Genomic DNA, 23833 nt, shown 5'->3' with positions numbered 1-23833 from the left:
AATATTCGGCTATGGGCTAGAAGACTTTTGCCCTCGTAATAATGCCCATTAATGTGCTTTTGGATCACTACATAGTGAACTGTTCCAAGGTTTAATCAGGCATAGTGTATACTACATTTATTTCTGACGCAATAAAGATTTAAATCGATGGAAAATACATGGTCCTGAAAAGTTTTGTCAATTTGGTTTTTGAAGGTGTTTACTGATGGTGCATTGATGGTGTCAGAGGAAAGGGTATTCCACAGATTAATGATACAGTTAGTAAAAAAAATTGTGGAACTGGTTAGTGACAAAGTTTGTCTTGTTAAGTTTGAAGTTGTGCCCTCGAGTCTTATCTAGTCTTTACTCGAGTCTTTACTATGGCTAACTACGATAAAACTCGAGGGCACAACTTCAAAATAAACAAAACTAATTTCGTAACTAACCAGTTCCGCAAGTTCTTTACCAACCGTATCATAAATCTGTGGAATAACCTTTCCTATGACACCATCAATGCACCATCGGTAAACGCCTTAAAAAATCACATTGACAAAAAGTTTAAGAACCATGTATTTTCCACCGAGTTAAATCTTTATTGAGCTGTAGAGAAATATAGTATACACTATGCCAGATTTAAACAAGGGTCTGTTCACAACAAGTGATCTAAAAGCACATAAATGGACACTGATTATGAGGGCAAAAGGCTTTTAGCCTATAGCCAAACATTTCTGTGATTATCAAATTTAGTCAAGGTGAACAGGGAAGAGGTAGTGCAGGGATCATAAATATTGTGCATGATCTTGGATACTTCAGTTAAATCACCTCTTAGTTGCCTAAATTCTAGACTGGGCAGTTTAAATAGAGCTAGGCGCTCTTCATAACTAAAATCTCTACTACCAGTCATACACTTAGTAAATCTGCGTTGAACTCTTTCAATCATATTTATGTGCTTTTTTAAGTAGGGACACCATGCCAAGTTCCCATATTCAATGATGGGCCTAACTAAAGCTTTTAATAAAGGAACCATAATTTCAGGAGACTTATTTGTAATATTTCTCAAAAGCATTCCAGAAATTTGATTTCCTTTTTTCACAGTATTACTTCTATGTGTATCAAAGCTTAATTCTGGGTTCATTGTGACCCCCAGGCCCTTTTCAGCAGTTGTACTATCCAGTACACGAGTTGATCCATTCTCTTGTATTACAGAATCATAATGTGGATTGTTCTTTCCGAGGTGTAGTACTTTGCATTTCTTGCTATTAGATTGCAACAGCTAAGTATTTGTCCATTCAACCAGTTTATGAATACACATTTGTAAATGGTCTCTGTCTTCTATATTCCAGATGGCTGAGTAAGCTTTGGTGTCATCTGCAAAAATTTTGACATCACAATCAACCTCACCAGGCATGTCATTTATAAATATATAAACAGTGTTGGGCCCAGAACACTACCTTGTGGTACACCACTTGTTACCTTTACCTTAGACGAACTACTGCCACTGACATTTAGTTTCAACATTCTTACAAAATTATGTGATATTACTGAGATGATGAGCGTGTGTGTCTGTGTGTGTGTTTCTGGGGGTTAAGGTTCGAATCCCGTTCTCAGTTGCCCTTTCTCCCAAGTTAGAGCCTCAAGTCGTTTGGATGTGACCATAAACCAGCCAAGGTCCTCAGTGTGAGCAGCACTGACGCACGTTAAAATGTGCGGTACAGACTGCTCCATATGTGCTACACCACATCAGAAAAAAAAAGCAGATGCCTGAACTTTGCATAAACTTACGCTCTGATCAGGCCTTGAGAGCCTACACAAGGTAAAACAACATAAAAATGATGGGTAGTAAAAGAAAAATGATGTAACAATCATCAACAAACAAAATAATAAATAGATAAACAAATAATTAATTCAATAAAAACATTTGAAAATTAACAAAATGAAAGAGAAAGAATCCATATGGCAACAAAAGTGTTATCTTCAGGCAAAATCCTGATGAAAATCTGCTCTGACAGATACATTTTACACATGCATGCATGCAAGACCTGACAAACCCTGTGGGTATGCTGCTGTCAGGCATCTATCTATAACAGATGTGGTGGGTTATACATGGATTTTTTGGAATGCAGTGACACCTGAAGAAACTTGAACTTTTACTGCTATGAATGCTTTTTTTTATCAATTCTTTTCTAGTACTGAACCTGCCATTTAATAATTCATAATGATATATCTATAGAAGTATTCATTAATGTGAGAATTGGTTTCTTTACATGTTATACTTGTGACTTGTGCCTATATCACATCTTCCTTGACAAACTGAGAGATGACCATTATTCAGTGTGTGTGTGTATGTGCGCATGCACATGTATGTGCGTGCCTGTATGTGTGCATATGAGAGTGAGGGGTGTAGAGTTACAAATCAAACCATTGTGATTACTTGCTTGTGTACATTTACTTTGATTGTTTTGCCTGTTGGTTAAAACTTTGTCATGTTCTGTGTGCGCTAGATTCAGCTGTGGCCCGAAATATTTTTTAGGTGAGTGATGAGCTTGTAGATGCACAACTGATTTCCAGTTGGATAAATAAAGATGTATATCGTATCATTCCTATCCTACTGAGTAGGTTTAAGTTGGGTTGGGACAGAGGGCAATATTTGCCAGTTTGGGGAATTCGGTCTCTCTTTTTTTGAACATTTGTGAGTCTGCATCACATGAAAGAAAAAACCTTGTTTATTCATACAGTTCTTGAGAAGTCTGTTTCTGTCAGCAAGTGTTTTGCCTTTTGCGAGTGAACCTTTACTATGCCATTAATTTTTATTAATTGTGACATTAATTTTGCATGATGCCTAACAGCACATATTAGAATATGATTATCTAAGTTCTGTTTTATTTTGTGTAACTTTTATTGATGTTATCTATGTATCAGCGATGTTATCTGTACATTTGTGATGTTATCTGTTCATTTTTGATGTATTCTTGATGTTATGTGTGTCTTTACATTGCTGAATGTTTTCCCTCTCTTCTAGCAGAGTTGGGAAAGTTTCTGCCATGTTACAGTGCATGTATGTGCGTGTGTGTGTGAGAGTGTGTGTGTGTGTGTGTGTGCGTGCGTGCGCACGGCGCATGAATGTATGTGTGTGTGTGTGACAGCAGAGGATTTAGACTGTCAAATCAATTTCACTGTGAGCAAGCACACCACAATGCTTTCAGGAACAACACTGTATCTACAAGCAGCAGCAGTTTCACTTTATTTTCATGACAATTGCATCAGCAAAGCAAAATCTGTTTTTGCATTGCAAGGCATTTTCCTGTTGGTCTTCAACAGAAACAATCAGGCTGGTGTTCAGTACTGATATCAAGCCTCTTACATTTGCTTTGACACATTTCATGTCAATGCCCTACCATGAGGCTGGTCTTAGCTAACAATAGTGCTTCACTCTTAGCTATCGGTAGTACTTCACTCTTAGCTATCAGTAGTACCTCACTCTTTTCTTTGTCACACCCACCGGGATTTCAAGCAGTAATAGTCTTTAAACCATTTAAGTCAAAGTTGAGAAACAAAAATGTACATTTTTTGTACACCATACACCACCTTAACCAAGCAGGGCTCCAACAAGAGTTTTCAAACAACATTGACTTCATTAAGGGTATATTTTCAACAACCATGACTTCAACAAGTCAGATTTTATTTTAAAAAACAAAATGCACAAAAAGACCCCTACAATTTCAACACTGGTGAATTTTTCCTCTCTCTTAAATTAAAAAAGCAAGAGTTAAACAACATTCCACTAGCACTGCCCTGAGGATGTCTTGCTGGATAGAAGCTTTAAAGAAAATGAAGAAAACAAAAGAAAAAAGAAAGAAAACAAATTAATGATAAATCTACACCCATACAGGTTTAAATCTAATCAGCGTTTTCCCAGAATTAAGCGAGACTTTAGGACTTTGGGAACATAACGAATTGTCAAAGACACCCGTGTTTTCCTCTCCATCACATCTCCAACTTTAACCTCTGGCACAAGGTCTAGGTTGGCCACTTTGTCCGTGATGCTGTCATGTGTGACCTCCTTAATGCCATGCAGGTGAACTTTGTACATGTCATCCTGCACCAGCAGCAGACTGCGGGGCTGGAGAAGAAGGGACAGGAAGTAACGTCTGTCCAACGAACTGTCTCCATCACTTGACTGTTGTCCTGACTGTTGTGATGTGGATTCTCCATTTGTAGAATGTTGGGCCCTGGACTCTCCATCTGTTGGCTGTTGTGGTGAGGAATCTCCATCTGTGGACTGTTGGGCCCTGGACTCTCCATCTGTTGGCTGTTGTGGTGTGGAATCTCCATCTGTGGACTGTTCGGCCCTGGACTCTCCATCTGTTGGCTGTTGTGTGGAATCTCCATCTGTGGACTGTTGTGCCAACTGTCCCTCTGTGGACTGCTGTGCTGACTGTCCCTCTGTGGACTGTTGTGCTGACTGTCCAGGAAGGGTGTTGATGTGGTAGTAGAAGTCGAGGAGGGCATGAGAGCCCAGGGTGATGGTGGATACTGTGGGGTAGAAGGCCGGCCCGTCTTCATGGGGCTGAAATATCACCACACATCCAATCATCTTACTCATTATCCCTTTAAATTACACACCATCACTACACCTGTCACATCTAGTCATCTCACTCTATATCCCTTGACAAAATATCACACCTGTATATCCAATCATCTTACTCTTTGTCCCTTTACAAAACATCACCACACCTGTATATCCAATCATCTCACTCTTTGTCCCTTTACAAAACATCACCACACCTGTATATCCAATCATCTTACTCTTTGTCCCTTTACAAAACATCACCACACCTGTATATCCAATCATCTCACTCTTTGTCCCTTTACAAAACATCACCACACCTGTATATCCAATCATCTCACTCTTTGTCCCTTTACAAAACATCACCACACCTGTATATCCAATCATCTCACTCTTTGTCCCTTTACAAAACATCACCACACCTGTATATCCAATCATCTCACTCTATATCCCTTTACAAAACATCACCACACCTGTATATCCAATCATCTCACTCTTTGTCTCTTTACAAAACATCACCACACCTGTATATCCAATCATCTCACTCTTTGTCCCTTTACAAAACATCACCACACCTGTATATCCAATCATCTCACTCTTTGTCCCTTTACAAAACATCACCACACCTGTATATCCAATCATCTTACTGTTTGTCTCTTTACAAAACATCACCACACCTGTATATCCAATCATCTCACTCTTTGTCCCTTTACAAAACATCACCACACCTGTATATCCAATCATCTCACTCTATATCCCTTTACAAAACATCACCACACCTGTATATCCAATCATCTTACTCTTTGTCCCTTTACAAAACATCACCACACCTGTATATCCAATCATCTCACTCTTTGTCCCTTTACAAAACATCACCACACCTGTATATCCAATCATCTTACTCTTTGTCTCTTTACAAAACATCTCTATCTTTATAAAACATCACCATACCTGTCATGTCTAATCAGCTTACTCTTACTCTTTATCTCTTAACAAAACATCACCACACCTGTCACATTCAGTCACCTGGCTCTTTAAATCTTTACAAAACATCAACACACCTGTCACATTGTCTATTTATCTCTTTACTCACCATCACCACACCTGTTCATTATCTGACTCTTTCTCTCTTCACTAAACATCAACACATGTGTCATGCCTAATTATCTGACTCTTCACAAAACATGACAACTGTCATGTCTGATTACCTGACTCTCCCTTCACAAAACCTGATTCCTGTCATGTCTAATCATCTTACTCTTTTACATTTTTATAAAACATCACCAAACCTGTCATGTCTAATCAGCTTACTCTCTTTACAAAACATCACCACACCTGTCATATCCAATCATCTGACTTTTTATTTCTTTACAAAACATCACCACACCTGTCATATCCAATGATCTGACTTTTTATGTCTTTACAAAACATCACCACACCTGTCACATCCAATCATCTGACTTTTTATGTCTTTACAAAATATCACCACACCTGTCATATCCAATCATCTGACTTTTTATTTCTTTACAAAACATCACCACACCTGTCATATCCAATCATCTGACTTTTTATTTCTTTACAAAACATCACCACACCTGTCATATCCAATCATCTGACTTTTTATGTCTTTACAAAATATCACGACACCTGTCATATCCAATCATCTGACTTTTTATTTCTTTACAAAACATCACCACACCTGTCATATCCAATCATCTTACTTTTTATTTCTTTACAAAACATCACCACACCTGTCATATCCAATCATCTTACTTTTTATTTCTTTACAAAACATCACCACACCTGTCATATCCAATCATCTTACTTTTTATATCTTTACAAAACATCACCACACCTGTCACATCCAATCATCTTTTTATATCTTTACAAAACATCACCACACCTGTCACATCCCATCATCTTTTTATATCTTTACAAAACATCACCACACCTGTCACATCCAATCATCTTTTTATATCTTTACAAAACATCACCACACCTGTCACATCCCATCATCTTTTTATATCTTTACAAAACATCACCACACCTGTCACATCCAATCATCTTTTTATATCTTTACAAAACATCACCACACCTGTCACATCCAATCATCTTTTTATATTTTTACAAAACATCACCACACCTGTCACATCCAATCATCTTTTTATATCTTTACAAAACATCACCACACCTGTTACATCCCATCATCTTTTTATATCTTTACAAAACATCACCACACCTGTCACATCCAATCATCTTTTTATATCTTTACAAAACATCACCACACCTGTCACATCCCATCATCTTTTTATATCTTTACAAAACATCACCACACCTGTTACATCCCATCATCTTTTTATATCTTTACAAAACATCACCACACCTGTCACATCCAATCATCTTTTTATATCTTTACAAAACATCACCACACCTGTCACATCCCATCATCCTACCCTCACTCTTTATCTCTTCACAAAACATTGCCATGCCTGTCACAACTATTCACCTGACTCTTTTCACTCTTTACAAGGTGAGATGGCCAAGAAAAAACATGTAAACACACACACACACACACACACTCACCCCTCCACATCCCCCCCAACACCACGCCACACACAAGGGAAGTGATAACTCACCATGATGCCCTGACCAGGCAGGTACTCATTGACCAACACATGATTGGGCACCTTGCCCTCGAAGGTCCCTAAGTCTGCTATCCTCTGGCTGTAGTCCAGTAACCACTGAAATAACACAACATGAGGTTAGGCTCTAGAGTCCTTCAAAACCACTGAAATAACACAACACATGACTGAGATCGTGTCCTTTAAAATCACTGAAATCATACAACACTGGACTGGGCACCATGTCCTTAAAGACCATTGAAATCACACAACACATGATTGGGCACAATGTCTCTAAAGTCTAAAGACCACTGAAAATGAAATCACACAACATATGATTGAGCACAATGTCCCTTAAGTCTAAAGACCACTGAAAATGAAATCACACAACATATGATTGAGCACATTGTCCCTTGAGTCTAAAGACCACTGAAAATGAAATCACACAACGTATGACTGAGCACAATGTCCCTTGAGTCTAAAGACCACTGAAAATGAAATCACACAACATATGACTGAGCACAATGTCCCTTAAGTCTAAAGACCACTGAAAATGAAATCACACAACATATGATTGAGCACAATGTCCCTTAAGTCTAAAGACCACTGAAAATGAAATCACACAACATATGATTGAGCACAATGTCCCTTAAGTCTAAAGACCACTGAAATCACACAACATATGACTGAGCACAATGTCCCTTAAGTCTAAAGGCCACTGAAAATGAAATCACACAACATATGATTGAGCACAATGTCCCTTGAGTCTAAAGACCACCGAAAATGAAATCACACAACATATGATTGAGCACAATGTCCCTTGAGTCTAAAGACCACTGAAATCACACAACACATCTGGGATCACAGAGTGACAGGAGGCTTCAGAGGGAAAGTGTCAGGCATCTGTGAAGGATGGTATATTAAATGTCATGGGACAGAGAGAGAGAGAGATGGTATGACAGGTGTCAGGGGACAGAGATAGAGAGATGGTATGACAGGTGGCGGGACAGAGAGAGAGAGATGGTATGACAGGTGTCGGGACAGAGAGAGAGAGATGGTATGACAGGTGTCAGGGGACAGAGAGAGAGAGATGGTATGACAGGTGTCAGGGGACAGAGATAGAGAGATGGTATGACAGGTGTCGGGACAGAGAGAGAGAGATGGTATGACAGGTGTCAGGGGACAGAGAGAGAGAGAGAGACGGTATGACAGGTGTCAGGGGACAGAGAGAGAGAGATGGTATGACAGGTGTCAGGGGACAGAGAGAGAGAGATGGTATGACAGGTGTCAGGGAGTTGAGAAGAATGAAATCACAGGTGTCGGCAGACAGAGAGATGGAATAACAGGTGTCAGGGGACAGAGAGATGGAGTGACAGGTGTCGAAGGACAGAGAGAGATAGAATGACAGGTGTCAGGTGACATAGACAGAGAGATGGAATGATATGTCTCAGGAGACACAGAGAGATAGAATGACAGGTGTAAGCAGATAGAGAGAAATGGAATAACAGGACAGGTGTTTGGGGACACAGAGAGATGGAATGACAGGTGTCAGGGGACACAGAGAGATGGAATGACAGGTGTCTGGGGACACAGAGAGATGGAATGACAGGTGTCTGGGGACACAGAGAGATGGAATGACAGGTGTCTGGGGACACAGCACAGAGAGATGGAATGACAGGTGACAGGGGACACAGACAGATGGAATGACAGGGGACAGAGGGAGATGGAATGACAGGTGTCTGGGGACAGAGGGAGATGGAATGACATGTGTCAGGGGACACAGAGAGATGGAATGACAGGTGTCTGGGGACACAGAAAGATGGAATGACAGGTGTCAGGGGACACAGAGAGATGGAATGACATGTGTCAGGGGACAGAGGGAGATGGAATGACATGTGTCAGGGGACACAGAGAGATGGAATGACAGGTGTCTGGGGACACAGAAAGATGGAATGACAGGTGTCAGGGGACAGAGGGAGATGGAATGACAGGTGTCTGGGGACACAGAGAGGTGGAATGACAGGTGTCAAGGGACAGAGGGAGATGGAATGACAGGTGTCAGGGGACAGAGGGAGGTGGAATAACAGGTGTCTGGGGACACAGAGATGGAATGACAGGTGTCAAAGGACAGAGGGAGATGGAATGACAGGTGTCAGGGGACAGAGGGAGGTGGAATGACAGGTGTCTGGGGACACAGAGATGGAATAACAGGTGTCAAAGGACAGAGGGAGATGGAATGACAGGTGTCTGGGGACACAGAGGGAGATGGAATGACTGGTGTCAGGGGACACAGACAGATGGAATGACAGGGAGATGGAATGACAGGTGTCTGGGGACACAGACAGATGGAATGACAGGTGTCAGGGGACACAGAGAGATGGAATGACAGGTGTCAGGGGACACAGAGAGATGGAATGACAGGTGTCAGGGGACACAGAGAGATGGAACAGAGGGAGATGGAATGACAGGTGTCAAGGGACAGAGGGAGATGGAATGACAGGTGTCAGGGGACACAGAGAGATGGAACAGAGGGAGATGGAATGACAGGTGTCAAGGGACAGAGGGAGATGGAATGACAGGTGTCAGGGGACACAGAGAGATGGAATGACAGGTGTCTGGGGACACAGGGAGATGGAATGACAGGTGTCAGGGGACACAGAGAGATGGAATGACAGGTGTCAAGGGACACAGAGAGATGGAATGACAGGTGTCAGGGGACACAGAGAGATGGAATGACAGGTGTCAGGGGACAGAGGGAGGTGGAATGACAGGTGTTGAGGGACACAGAGAGGTGGAATGACAGGTGTCAAGGGACAGAGGGAGATGGAATGACAGGTGTCAGGGGACACAGACAGATGGAATGACAGGTGTCAGGGGACACAGAGAGATGGAATGACAGGTGTTGAGGGACACAGAGAGATGGAATGACAGGTGTCAAGGGACACAGAGAGATGGAATGACAGGTGTCAGGGGACACAGGCAGATGGGATGACATGTGTCTGGGGACACAGGCAGATGGGATGACAGGTGTTAGAGGACAGACAGGATATGGAATGACAGGTGTCAAGGGACACAGAGAGGTGGAATGACAGGTGTCAAGGGACACAGAGAGATGGAATGACAGGTGTCAAGGGACAGAGGGAGATGGAATGACAGGTGTCAGGGGACACAGAGAGATGGAATGACATGTGTCAGGGGACACAGAGAGATGGAATGACAGGTGTCAGGGGACACAGAGAGATGGAATGACAGGTGTCAGGGGACACAGAGAGATGGAATGACAGGTGTCAAGGGACACAGAGAGATGGAATGACAGGTATCAGGGGACACAGAGAGATGGAATGACAGGTGTCAAGGGACACAGAGAGATGGAATGACATGTGTCAGGGGACACAGGCAGATGGGATGACATGTGTCTGGGGACACAGGCAGATGGGATGACAGGTGTCAGAGGACAGACAGGATATGGAATGACAGATGTCAGAGGACAGACAGGATATGGAATGACAGGTGTCTGGGGACAGACAGGATATGGAATGACAGGTGTCAGAGGACAGAGGGAGATGAAATGACAGGTGTCAGGGGGCAGGGATTGAATGACAAGTGTTAGGGGACAAACAGAGATGGAATGACAGGTGTCAGAGGACAGGGGTTGATGGAATGACAGATGTCAGAGGACAGGGTTGATGGAATGACAGGTGCAAGGAGACTGTGGGATTGTAATGGACATGCAAGAATGTGACTGAATACCTGAGGCAAGTCTTCAGCCACCATTCCTTTTGGCCCTGGTAACCCTCCTGTGGACACAAAATGCATAGTATCATGCTCTACACACCTGGCAAATGGGTAAATAATTAGAGAACCATGCATTAAACTGAATATATCTGCCATTAAAGCAGTTATATTGATTTAAACAATCAGTCTGGTGTATCACAGGATGCTGTCATATTGGACTTGGTTCTCTAGAAAGGAAACAGGAAGAGGTCAACTGTACTATCGACTGAGCACAAAGCCAACTTCCAGGATTGCTCAGTTTGGAACAACTGAGATATGACCAATGTTCTGTGATTCAAACTGCAAGCCCATCACATTCTTAGTTTCCAAAAGCTGCGATAGTCAAATAATTGTCTCTGCAACATGTGCTTTTTTTAAGCTTGATGGAGTTGGCAAACACGCAGTTTGCTGATGCACTCACAACTCTGAGCTCCTGTGTAGTTGATGTTTCAGCAGCTTGTTCTAATTCTTCTTCCATAAACTCTGTTCAAAATTATATGGAACTACACATCCCATCACAGACCCAGTACGGTATTTCTTTTCTTTTCTTTTGGAAAGTCCTTGCGCAATACTTTTTAATGATTTCATGTTGATCTGCATCCCACGTCAGCCCAAAGCAAAAGTCAGTCTCCAAACTTGTACACCACATTGTTTTCAAACAGCAGCCTCCATCACTACTTGTGGCATCATCTTTAAATACTTTATTTTTCCTCAAGATACACATATATAACTGCGATGCTGAGAGAGAGAGAGCAGAGAGACCGAGAGAGAGACCATACATATGTGTGTGTGTGTGTGTGTGTGTAAGCGCTGACCCCAGTTCTGCAGACGTCTGTGAGACAAGACAGTCCACTTGGTTCTGGGGGCCTGATACACTTTGGACAGCAGCAGTTTTTCTTCCTCTGTACTGATGAAGTCAGGAATGTAGTGTACTGTACATGGAGCCTGCAACACCACACTGTAATGTACATTGGTTGCACAACACCACACTCTGTAATGTACATTGGTTGCACAACACCCCACTCTGCAATGTACACTGGCTGCACAACACCACACTCTGTAATGTACATTGGTTGTACAACACCACACTCTGTAATGTACACTGGTCACACAACACCCCACTCTGCAATGTACACTGGCTGCACAACACCACACTCTGTAATGTACAACACCATACTCTGTAATGTACATTGGTTGTACAACACCACACTCTGTAATGTACACTCGTTGTACAACACCATACTCTGTAATGTACATTGGTTGCACAACACCACACTCTGTAATGTACATTGGTTGCACAACACCACACTCTGTAATGTACATTGGTTGCACAACACCACACTCTGTAATGTACATTGGTTTACAACACCACACTCTGTAATGTACATTGGTTGCACAACACCACACTCTGTAATATACATTGGTTGCACAACACCACACTCTGTAATGTACATTGGTTGCACAACACCACACTCTGTAATGTACACTGGTTGCACAACACCATACTCTGTAATGTACACTGGCTGCACAACACCACACTCTGTAATGTACACTGGTTGCACAACACCACACTCTGTAATGTACATAAGTTGCACAACACCACACTCTGTAATGTACACTGGTTGCACAACACCATACTCTGTAATGTACAACACCATACTCTGTAATGTACACTGGCTGCACAACACCATACTCTGTAATGTACAACACCATACTCTGTAATGTACATTGGTTGTACAACACCACACTCTGTAATGTACACTCGTTGTACAACACCATACTCTGTAATGTACATTGGTTGCACAACACCACACTCTGTAATGTACATTGGTTGCACAACACCACACTCTGTAATGTACATTGGTTGCACAACACCACACTCTGTAATGTACATTGGTTTACAACACCACACTCTGTAATGTACATTGGTTGCACAACACCACACTCTGTAATATACATTGGTTGCACAACACCACACTCTGTAATGTACATAAGTTGCACAACACCACACTCTGTAATGTACATAAGTTGCACAACACCATACTCTGTAATGTACACTGGCTGCACAACACCACACTCTGTAATGTACACTGGCTGCACAACACCACACTCTGTAATGTACACTGGCTGCACAACACCATACTCTGTAATGTACACTGGTCGCACAACACCACACTCTGTAATGTGCACTGGCTGCACAACACCATACTCTGTAATGTACACTGGTCACACAACACCCCACTCTGCAATGTACACTGGCTGCACAACACCACACTCTGTAATGTACAACACCATACTCTGTAATGTACATTGGTTGTACAACACCACACTCTGTAATGTACACTGGTTGCACAATACCATACTCTGTAATGTACATTGGTTGCACAACACCACACACTACAGTGTATATAGTTCCATAATACCACACACTGTAAAATACCTTGGTTATCTAAATTATATTTCATTTTATCTTAATGTTTTACACAAACCCAGAGTATGCCTGACCAGCTTGTTTGTTTCATGCAAAGGTCCGGCATCTGCTCCTTTTGTCTGTGTTTTGATTTTTTCTAAATAGAAATACTGGTGAGAGTCTGTGTATTGGTAATCACTTCAGCTGATAGCTTTAGAATCTTATTATTGATCCCATCAAATGTTCAGGTTCCAGGTTCGTTTTTTGATGATTCAAGGCATTGAACACATAATTACTGAAATGAATACTGAATTATAACTTTTCCAGTGTTTTTAATTCTATTCAGTTACTGGAAAAACAACAACAAAAAACAAACTTTTCTGCAATGTTCGAAAATTCTAAACTGTGTTGTAATCTGGTGAAAAATTGACAGGAGATGATTTTCATAGAAGTTATTTGTTTGGTAGCTGATTTACCACTTTCCATGTTGATTTTATTTTGGTTTTGAAGAGATAGGGTCTTCAAAGCATGCTTTTATTGCAGCATGCTCTGTGTGTGTATGTGAGCGCGTGTTTGTGTGTGTGTGTGCGCACGCGCGTTTGTGTGTGTGTGTGTGCGTGCACGTGTTTGTGTGTGTGTGTGTGCATGAGAGAGAGAGCGAGCGAGAGAGAGAGAGAGAATTGAAATGAATGAATTATATTTTCTGAGGGTGACAGACATAGAGTAAGCAAGACATTTAAGACAATGCTTTTTTTCATCCAGCCCTCAAAGGGGAAACAGTAAAGTAAAACAATGGGGGAAATCATAGCATCAATACAGCATGCACATCATAATCACTCTTACATAAATGGTAATTTGGCATTTACAACATTAAATAGAGGTGAAGGAGAAAATTTAAGGAGGATAGAGCATGAGAAAGTGAAAAAGAGGAAGAGAGAGAGAGAGGGAGAGAAAGAGAGACAGAGCAAGTACTGACATGAAAATGTCAAGATAATGATCAAGCAAAAAGAAATTGAGCTGGAATGAGCATGCACATGTTAAAAAAACAGTAATAAAAAAACACCATTTAAACAGTTGTATGAGCAATAGTTTGAGAATGAGATAGAGAGACAGATGGAGAGAAACAGACACATACAGAGAGAGACAAGGACAGAGATGGTCTTATATAAGATTAAAAAAAAAGGGGGGGAGAGTGGTGTGTGTGTGTGTGCGGGCGCGCGCGTGTGCATGTGAGCGTAGAAAAAGACACACACACACAATGAGAGAAAGGAGGGTGGGGTGCATAGGGGGGGAGAGGGAGGGTGAAAGGGGGGCTGGTGGACTCGTGTGAAATCCAGGCTTTTTGTCCAGAACTAACACATATGTGGATCATCTCTGCAGCCAACACAAAGTACAGCTTTAGCTTTCCTTTGAGCACTGCGCAACAGTATAGCCAATGATCTGGATCTGGATCTGGATCAATACGTCGCAACATCCATCTACTGGCGTAAACGCGACGGTGGGGGGGGGGGGGGGGGGGGGGGGGTGCGCAGCACGTTGGTGTTACTGGCTTCTGGCTTTTGCCAGAGCCGATTTAAAACTATCCACCGACTTTTTGTGAACGATGGTATCGTCTAGGTGGTTCCACTCAACTATTGTCTTTGGAAAATAAGAATATCGGTACTGGTCGGTATTTGTTTCAGGGACACAGTAGCATCTATCATTGTTTCTAATATAGTTCTCTATAGGGTTTTGCGACAGGTATACGCTTTTGTCTCTTGTGGAGCGGATGCGTCGTCCTGGTTTCTGCGGTGCGATAAAATCACTCGGAGTGACTGCTGGCACCAGTCCCTCTACCACCCTAGAAGAAACCTAGCCGTAGTTGTAGTCGTCTTTCCTGGAGTGTGGTGAGTTCATATTTCTTTAGTAGTCCTGTTATAAAGCCTGGAGTGGTGGAGCGGTAGTCCTTTGCTATAAAGCGTACTGCGTTTCTTTGTACGCGTTCTAGTATGTTGATCTCCTTTTGCATGTGCGGGTCCCAGATAATTGCTGCATATTCTAGGACAGGGCGTACGTGGGCAAGGTAGGCATTTCTTCGGCAGGAAGTGGGACTATGCCTTAGGTTCCGACGAAGAAATCCTAATGTGCTGTTGGCCTTTTTTGTAATAAGGTTGATGTGGTGGGACCATTTGAGGTTAGCTGAGAACTGGATGCCGAGGTAGGGGTTTGAGGTGACTTGCTGTAAGATGGTGTCGTTTAGGGAGTAAAAGTGGAAGGAGGCAGGGGACTGTGCGATGCTCATGATGTAGCATTTCGAAGCGTTGAAACGCATACCCCATTTGTCTGCCCATGACTCCAGTGACTTGAGGTCCTCTTGTAGGGTGTGGTGGTCTTGGAAGTCGTTGATCTCCCTGTAGATGAGGCAGTCGTCTGCGAATAAACGCACTTGGGATTTGACTGTTTCGGGGAGGTCATTTATATGGCATAGGAATGATGTGAGATATTGATAACGTCAAAGCGATATTTTGTGTAAAAAGTAGGAAACTTACATTTCTTATTCTGTAATTGCTCAGATCCATTTCTAAAAAAAACAGTTCGAGCAGTCGATTGTCTCAGACGACACGAACAAAATGAAAAGAAAAGCACATGCTTCCGGAACTGAAAGGCTTATTGTAGAATACAACGCTATTTCTGATTGACTATTTGTCAAAAACAGCCAATGAAAAACCTTGTTACTTGTTTGCGGCGTCCCTAATTTCGCGCATGTGCTGTGGCTCTGCACTCTGCATGGAATCAGTATTTTTGTTCCTGCAGAAACACACACAAAATGCCACTGTGTATGGATCTATGACGTATATGTGTTTTTACCTAAATCGTTTAGTCATCCAAACCTGTTGACTGGAGGGAATCAGGATATCTTATCGAGGTATGCTCAGGTTTGTTATATGTTAATCATTTACGTGCAAGACACGTTCATCAGTCATCGATGTCATCGACTGACGAGTGAGGTAACAAGCAGCAACAGTCTGGTAACGCATTATCACAGGTATCCACAGTGACATTACTTGTTGGTAAGTCGATGCAGTCTTATCAGAAAGGCAAGATGGCGTCCACGGATGAGAGACAATGGTTTTATATTTCCGTGTAGACTAATTTCAGTCGTGAAAGTGCAGGCTGATGGAGTGATCAGGCATCCCTGTGATGCTTTGTCTCAGCTGCTACATATGTGTGTGTGATGTTTTCTTCAGTCGTCTTCTGTCACGTTTTGTAACGATAGTGCTTGTGTTTCCAGAGATTCATGTCACTGGTCACATTTTTTAAAGAAACGGTAATCACTTAATTACAGTTCCCACACGGTTGTGCCCATACATACACACACACACACACACACACACACACACACACACACACACACACACACACACACTCTCTCTCTCTCTCTCTCTCTCTATCTCTCTCTCTTACTTCAGGACCAGATATCTATTTTCCAAGATTCATTGTGCAGACATACATGTGTGCATACATATTTATGTCTGCTTCACTTACACAGTGACACACACACACACACACACGCACTTTTTTCTCTCCTTAAGAAAAGGCATATTGTATGGACTGGTTGGGATGAAAGATATACCTAACACCAGTGATGTAATTAAGTGTAAATATGTTATGAGCACATGATGAACAATGTAAAAGTACTATGAGTGAGATGGTCAAGAACTTTTAACTTTCCAGAAAACAGGAGTTCATGACCAGGTTTAGTTATAATCAAGAGGAAAGGTAGGTCTGAGGAAAGGCAGATCTGCATGTCTACGTCTATCTCAGACTTGCCTGAGGACAGTTATACATGATCAGGTCTTGTCAGGTAGTCAAGAAGAAATAATTTTGACTTGTCTTTGGACAGTTGTTCGTGATCAGGCCAAGATATTCAAGAGGAAATAACTCTGACTTGCCAGAGGACATTAGTTCATGATCAGGTCTAGTCAGATAGTCCAGAGGAAATGATAATTTTGACTTGACCAAGGACAGTAGTTCATGATCAGGTCTAGTCAGATAGTCCAGAGGAAATGATAATTTTGACTTGACCATGGACATTAGTTCATGATCAGGTCAAGTCAGATAGTTCAGAGGAAATAATAATTTTGACTTGACCATTGACATTAGTTCATGATCATGTCGAGTCAGATAGTCAAGAGGAAATAACTCTGACTTGCCAGAGAAGAGTAGTTCTTGATCAGGTCTTGTCAGATCAACTAGAGGAAATAACTGACTTTCCGGAGGACAGTGGCTCAGGTGCATTCAGTCAAAAGGAAAGGCAGATCTGTGTGTCTGTCTAACATGCCTGAGGACAGTGGTTCATGTTCAGGTCTGCTGCTGCTGGGAAACCAGTGAACAGAGCTAGCTTATTTCAGTGGGTTATGGACATAATAATAGTAAAATCACATTAAGAGGGCGCTAGTCAGGGATACACACAGGAGGTAACCTAGTTAGGGAGATTATCGACCGTACCTATTTTCGTTTTCTCCGCATAGGCGGGTAGTTGCACAGGACAGGTATGTCAGACCCCTGCCGGAGTCTGCACTCGTGGGTCATGGTAAGTATGTTACTTAAACGTAATTTTAGTAAGAAAATTTCCTATAAATCAGATTTCACTTTTCTTTCTTTTTTCCCCGCAATGAAGAACATACTAAATCAGATTGCAAAGAAATTGTTCATTTTAATATTCAATGAAGAGTAGTACATGAAATCAGATTTCACCAGGTAATGATTTTATATGTGAATTGCAACACATTAAATCTGACTTACCAGTTACCTGGTAATTATGTATTTCAGAGAAGAAGCACACATTTCTTTATTTCAGTGAAGAACTCTTTAGATCTGACTTGTTGTGGTAATCATGTGTTTCAGTTGAGAAGACATTAAATCTGACCACCTGATAATACTGACAGAGTATTGTGGGGAAGAAGCACATGTGTCAACGACTCAGTGCAGTGAAAAATTCAGTGAAAAACGTTTTCTTGTCAGAATTGTATTTGCTGAGATCTTATGTATGCCATTTGTTAGGTCAGAAATGTGTCGTTTTCTTACAATATCATATCTAAATTGTGTCAAAATAGCAGTGGAATTGTCATCCATTTCAGCCCATTGTGCTTTGCTCTGGAGAAACAATGGTCATGTAATGATGTATGATTAAGGCTGTCTGCCTTTTGTCTACAATGTGTACAGTGAGAAGGTGATTATCTAGACTGTCAGCTGTGCACAGATGTACTCGTCTGTCTTGGATGTGAAGGTGAGAATACACCTGTAGAGATTGTCAGCTATGCATAGGTGTTGTACTTCTTTCTGTCTGGGACGTGAAGGTAAGGACACACCTGTAAAGATTGTTTGCTATTTACAGTTGTACTTTTGTTTGTCTCAGGTCTAAATGTGAGGACACACCTGTTTAGATTGTCAGCTGTGTGCAGGTGTTGTACCTGTTTGCTTTTGTCTCCCTGGGATGTGAGAGTGTTGACACACCTATGAAGAGTGTCAGCTGTGCACAGGTGTTGTACCTGTCTGCTTCTATCTGTTCGGGATGTAAAAATGAGGACACACCTGTATAGATTGTAAGCTCTGCACAGGTGTATACCTATCTGCTTATTTCTGTCTGGGAGTTTAAAGTGAGGACACACCTGTATAGATTGTCAGCTGTGCACAGGTATTGCACCTGTCTGCTTCTATCTGTCTGAGATATGAAAATGAGGAAACACCTCTATAGATTGTAAGCTTGCACAGATGTTGTACCTGTCTGCTTATTTCTGTCTGGGACTTTAAAGTGAGGACACACCTGTGTTGATTGTCAGCTGTGCTAAGTTGTAACTTGTTGTATATGTCTGTTTCTATCTGTCTGGGATGTGAAAGGGAAGACACACCTGTATAGTCTGTAAGCTATGTACATGTGTTGTACGTGTCTGTTTCTATCTGTCTGGGATGTGAAAGGGAAGACACACCTGTATAGTCTGTAAGCTATGTACATGTGTTGTACGTGTCTTTTTCTATCTGTTTGGGATGTGAAAGGGAAGACACACCTGTATAGTCTGTAAGCTATGTACATGTGTTGTACGTGTCTGTTTCTATCTGTCTGGGATGTGAAAGGGAAGACACACCTGTATAGTCTGTAAGCTATGTACATGTGTTGTACTTGTCTGTTTCTATCTGTCTGGGATGTGAAAGGGAAGACACACCTGTATAATCTGTAAGCTATGTACATGTGTTGTACGTGTCTGTTTCTATCTGTGTGGGATGTGAAAGGGAAGACACACCTGTATAGTCTGTAAGCTATGTACATGTGTTGTACGTGTCTGTTTCTATCTGTCTGGGATGTGAAAGGGAAGACACACCTGTATAGTCTGTAAGCTATGTACATGTGTTGTACGTGTCTGTTTCTATCTGTGTGGGATGTGAAAGGGAAGACACACCTGTATAGTCTGTAAGCTATGTACATGTGTTGTACGTGTCTGTTTCTATCTGTCTGCGATGTGAAAGGGAAGACACACCTGTATAGTCTGTAAGCTATGTACATGTGTTGTACGTGTCTGTTTCTATCTGTCTGGGATGTGAAAGGGAAGACACACCTGTATAGTCTGTAAGCTATGTACATGTGTTGTACGTGTCTGTTTCTATCTGTCTGGGATGTGAAAGGGAAGACACACCTGTATAGTCTGTAAGCTATGTACATGTGTTGTACGTGTCTGTTTCTATCTGTGTGGGATGTGAAAGGGAAGACACACCTGTATAGTCTGTAAGCTATGTACATGTGTTGTACGTGTCTGTTTCTATCTGTCTGGGATGTGAAAGGGAAGACACACCTGTATAGTCTGTAAGCTATGTACATGTGTTGTACGTGTCTGTTTCTATCTGTCTGGGATGTGAAAGGGAAGACACACCTGTATAGATTGTCAAGTATGCGCAGTTTTATCTGTCTGCTTCTTTTTGTCTGGGACGTAAACATGAGGCACACGTGTAAAGGTTATAAGCTCTGCACAGGTATTGTACCTGTTTGCTTCTTTCTCTCTGGGACTTGAAAGTGAGGACACACCTGTATAAGCTGTAAGGTGTGCATGGTTGTTGTACCTGTCTTCTTTCTGTCTGGGACTTGAAAGTGAGGACACACCTGTATAGACTGTCAGTTGTGCACAGTTGTTGTACCTGTCAGCTTCTGTCTGTCTCCTACGTGAAAGTGAGGACACACATTAATAGATTGTAAGCTCTGCACAGGTGTTGTACCTGTCTTCTTTCTGTCTGGGACTTGAAAGTGAGGACACACCTGTATAGACTGTCAGTTGTGCACAGTTGTTGTAGCTGTCAGCTTCTATCAGTCTCAGACGTGAAAGTGAGGACACATATTAATAGATCGTAAGCTCTGCACAGGTGTTGTACCTGCCTGCTTCTTTCTGTCTGGGACTTGGAAGTGAAGACACACCTGTGTTGACTGTCAGTTGTGCACAGTTGTTGTACCTGTCAGCTTCTGTTGTCAGCGGGAAAGCATTGGTTCTGAAATTGTCATCTTCTGCTTTGTGTTTCAGCATCCTTATTTCTCCTGCATGGAATAAAGGGACTGAAGGTCAGCATGAGTCATGAGGAGACTTGAACTTGAAGAACATTATGGTGGCATGTTCAGAGATGTTGAGCTTTGTCTCTAAACTGTGACCTTGCTACATGAGTGCAGACAACGTACCTCGTTCTGCCATCTGGTTTCATTACCTCATCATATCTAAATGTACACAACCTGCTGTGTGGTGACATAACATTGCTATACCTGAATGTACCCAGACAACAATACACAGTCCTGGCTGTGTGGACAACATTTCATTGCTATATCTTAGGGTACACATTCTGCTGTGTGGGTTACATTGCCATCTGAGTGTACACATTCTGCCGTGAGGATAACATTGCCATAGATATCTGAATGTACACTTTCTGCCGTGTGGGTTGCATTGCCACCTGAGTGTACACAATCTCCCATGTGGGTAACATTGTCATATTTGAGTGTACACTTCCTGTCATGTGGGTAACATTGCCAAATCTGAGTGTACACTTTCTGCCGTGTGGGTACCATTGCCATCTGAGTGTACACTTTTCTGCCATGTGGGTAACATTATGTTGCCATGTTTGAATGCACACATACAATGATTCTCAGTCCTGCCACAATATCATGTCTGAATTTACACCAGTATTGTCATCTGTGACATTACCTTGTCACACCTGAGTTTACACATACAATGATACAGTCTGACAGTGTTGCCATGTGATAACATTACCTTGCCATACCAGAGTGTAGTATGGATCATCCTTCCATGTGGTGACATTACCTTGCCATACCAGAGTGTAGTATGGATCATCCTTCCATGTGGTGACAATACCTTGCCATATCTGAGTGTACACACCAAACAATCCAGCCATATGGTGACAATATCTCGCCATATCTGAGTGTACACATCATACAGTCCAGCCATATGGTGACGATACCTTCCCATATCTGAGTGTACACCCCAAACAATCCAGCCATATGGTGACATTACCTTCCCATACCAGAGTGTAGTATGGATCATCCTTCCATATGGTGACAATACCTTGCCATATCTGAGTGTACACATGCACACTGTCACCATGCAGGTGACCCAAGTGTAATTTGGGGTTGTCCAGTTGGGACAGTGTTTGAGTTCTGGCCACTGGGCACAGGAAAGGCTAGTGGCCTGTGTGTGGTTCTCACCACTGGACATCAAAAACCACACAACTTCAACTTGTGTCTGCTTTCTGTGAATCGGTGTCTTGTGCTGGGCTCCTTGTTTGTGTGTTCCTCTGACCATGAGGCGCAAAGACAAAAGGGGGTCCACAGAACCCCATGGTCGTGCAGACAGAAGGAAAAGGAAGAAAGATAGGGTGGGTACACAGGGTCTTGAGTATGCCTGGCTGTTCAGAAGATTGAACAGTAACCGAAGACTAATATTAATATTCAGTTACAGCAACATGGGTTGATCAGTAACCCTTGATGAGTGTCATTCAGTTATAGAAACACAGGTTGCTTAGTAATCCATGACTAATGATGTCATCGGTTGATTCCTGATACATCTTTCTTAAAACCTCAGTGGCTTTACTCTCATATCTATCCTTCCTGATAACTATTGCTACAGCCACACTTTCAGTTACCTTATATACCACTCCTCCCAAATGCATGTTGAAACACACACACACACACACACACACACATACACACACACACGCACACACACACACAGTTTGCTATTCCTACATGTTGCTACACCCATGCTGTCAATCATCAGATACACCACTCCTCCCTGATACATGTTGCTACACCCATGCTGTCAGTCATCTAATACACCACTCCTCCCTGATACATGTTGCTACACCCATGCTGTCAATCATCTGATACACCACTCCTCCCTGATACATGTTGCTGCACCCATGCTGTCAGTCATCTAATACACCACTCTTCCCTGATACATGTTGCTACACCCATGCTGTCAGTCATCTAATACACCACTCCTCCCTGATACATGTTGCTACACCCATGCTGTCAATCATCTAATACACCACTCCTCCCTGATACATGTTGCTACACCCATGCTGTCAATCATCTAATACACCACTCCTCCCTGATACATGTTGCTGCACCCATGCTGTCAATCATCAGATACACCACTCCTCCCTGATACATGTTGCTACACCCATGCTGTCAATCATCTAATACACCACTCTTCCCTGATACATGTTGCTACACCCATGCTGTCAATCATCTAATACACCACTCCTCCCTGATACATGTTGCTACACCCATGCTGTCAATCATCTAATACACCACTCTTCCCTGATACATGTTGCTACACCCATGCTGTCAATCATCTAATACACCACTCCTCCCTGATACATGTTGCTACACCCATGCTGTCAGTCATCTAATACACCACTCCTCCCTGATACATGTTGCTGCACCCATGCTGTCAATCATCTAATACACCACTCCTCCCTGATACATGTTGCCACATTCACACTGTCAAGTCACCTTATATGCCACTCCTTCCTGATACACATTTCCACACCCACATTCTGTTAGTCTTGAACTTGAGGTACTTGAGGCCTTGTCCAAGGCTTGTTCACTGTCAAGCCTTGTTGCTTAACACTTTGCATCATTTGCAGCCTAAGTGTACAAGCTCTACCTATGTGTGGCAAACTGGGTTTTCCAGTGATGCTAGGTTTGCCCTGTGTCAAGTCTGGACTTGAATGAGTTCACATTTGGCTCTGTAACAACCTGAATTCCAGAAGTTGACATCCCATTATGTAACCCCACCCCCACCCCCCACACCCCATCCATCTTCACAGGAAAATTATATCCCAAGAAGTCAGGTGGTAAAGGGAAACTACACTGTTGCTGAGTCTCTTGGTGAGGTTCAGCATGTAATTAGGACAATGAAGTTTTGTAGTTATACAGGTGACAAGAATATC

General features: G+C 42.2%; 2 protein-coding genes across 6 annotated transcripts in view; one reads left to right on the top strand and one right to left on the bottom strand.

Moving 5' to 3' along the window:
- Nucleotides 1-3203: 3203 nt before the first annotated feature.
- On the bottom strand, nucleotides 3204-16006 carry LOC143295815 (putative RNA/DNA demethylase ALKBH6). Of its 2 annotated transcripts, none has more exons than XM_076607452.1 (5): nucleotides 15880-16006; nucleotides 11757-11886; nucleotides 10918-10964; nucleotides 7183-7287; nucleotides 3204-4546 (listed from the first exon to the last, which is right to left on the bottom strand). In XM_076607452.1, the coding sequence occupies exons 1-5, from the start codon at nucleotides 15907-15909 to the stop codon at nucleotides 3881-3883; spliced, it is 978 nt and encodes a 325-aa protein (XP_076463567.1). In that variant the 5' UTR covers nucleotides 15910-16006; the 3' UTR covers nucleotides 3204-3880. The 2 variants fall into 2 exon arrangements, with proteins under 2 accessions (XP_076463567.1, XP_076463568.1); XM_076607453.1 differs by having other exon boundaries at nucleotides 11757-11899; nucleotides 15880-15957.
- Nucleotides 16007-16106: 100 nt separating this feature from the next.
- The window catches only part of LOC143296243 (endoribonuclease Dicer-like), a 65396-nt gene continuing 57669 nt past the window's right edge, over nucleotides 16107-23833 (top strand). For 3 of the 4 annotated variants that reach the window (XR_013057113.1, XM_076608078.1, XM_076608076.1), the window contains exon 1: nucleotides 16107-16256. The gene's annotated coding sequence lies outside the window, so the exon portion shown is untranslated. Of the gene's footprint in view, nucleotides 16267-23833 lie in introns of all 4 variants that reach the window. The other variant, XM_076608077.1, reaches the window with a different exon arrangement.

Source organism: Babylonia areolata, chromosome 21 (genome assembly GCF_041734735.1).
Source record: "Babylonia areolata isolate BAREFJ2019XMU chromosome 21, ASM4173473v1, whole genome shotgun sequence".
Lineage (NCBI taxonomy): Eukaryota > Metazoa > Mollusca > Gastropoda > Neogastropoda > Buccinidae > Babylonia > Babylonia areolata.
The sequence above is the reverse complement of the archived record's forward strand: the minus strand, read 5'-3'. Positions and strand labels throughout refer to the sequence as shown.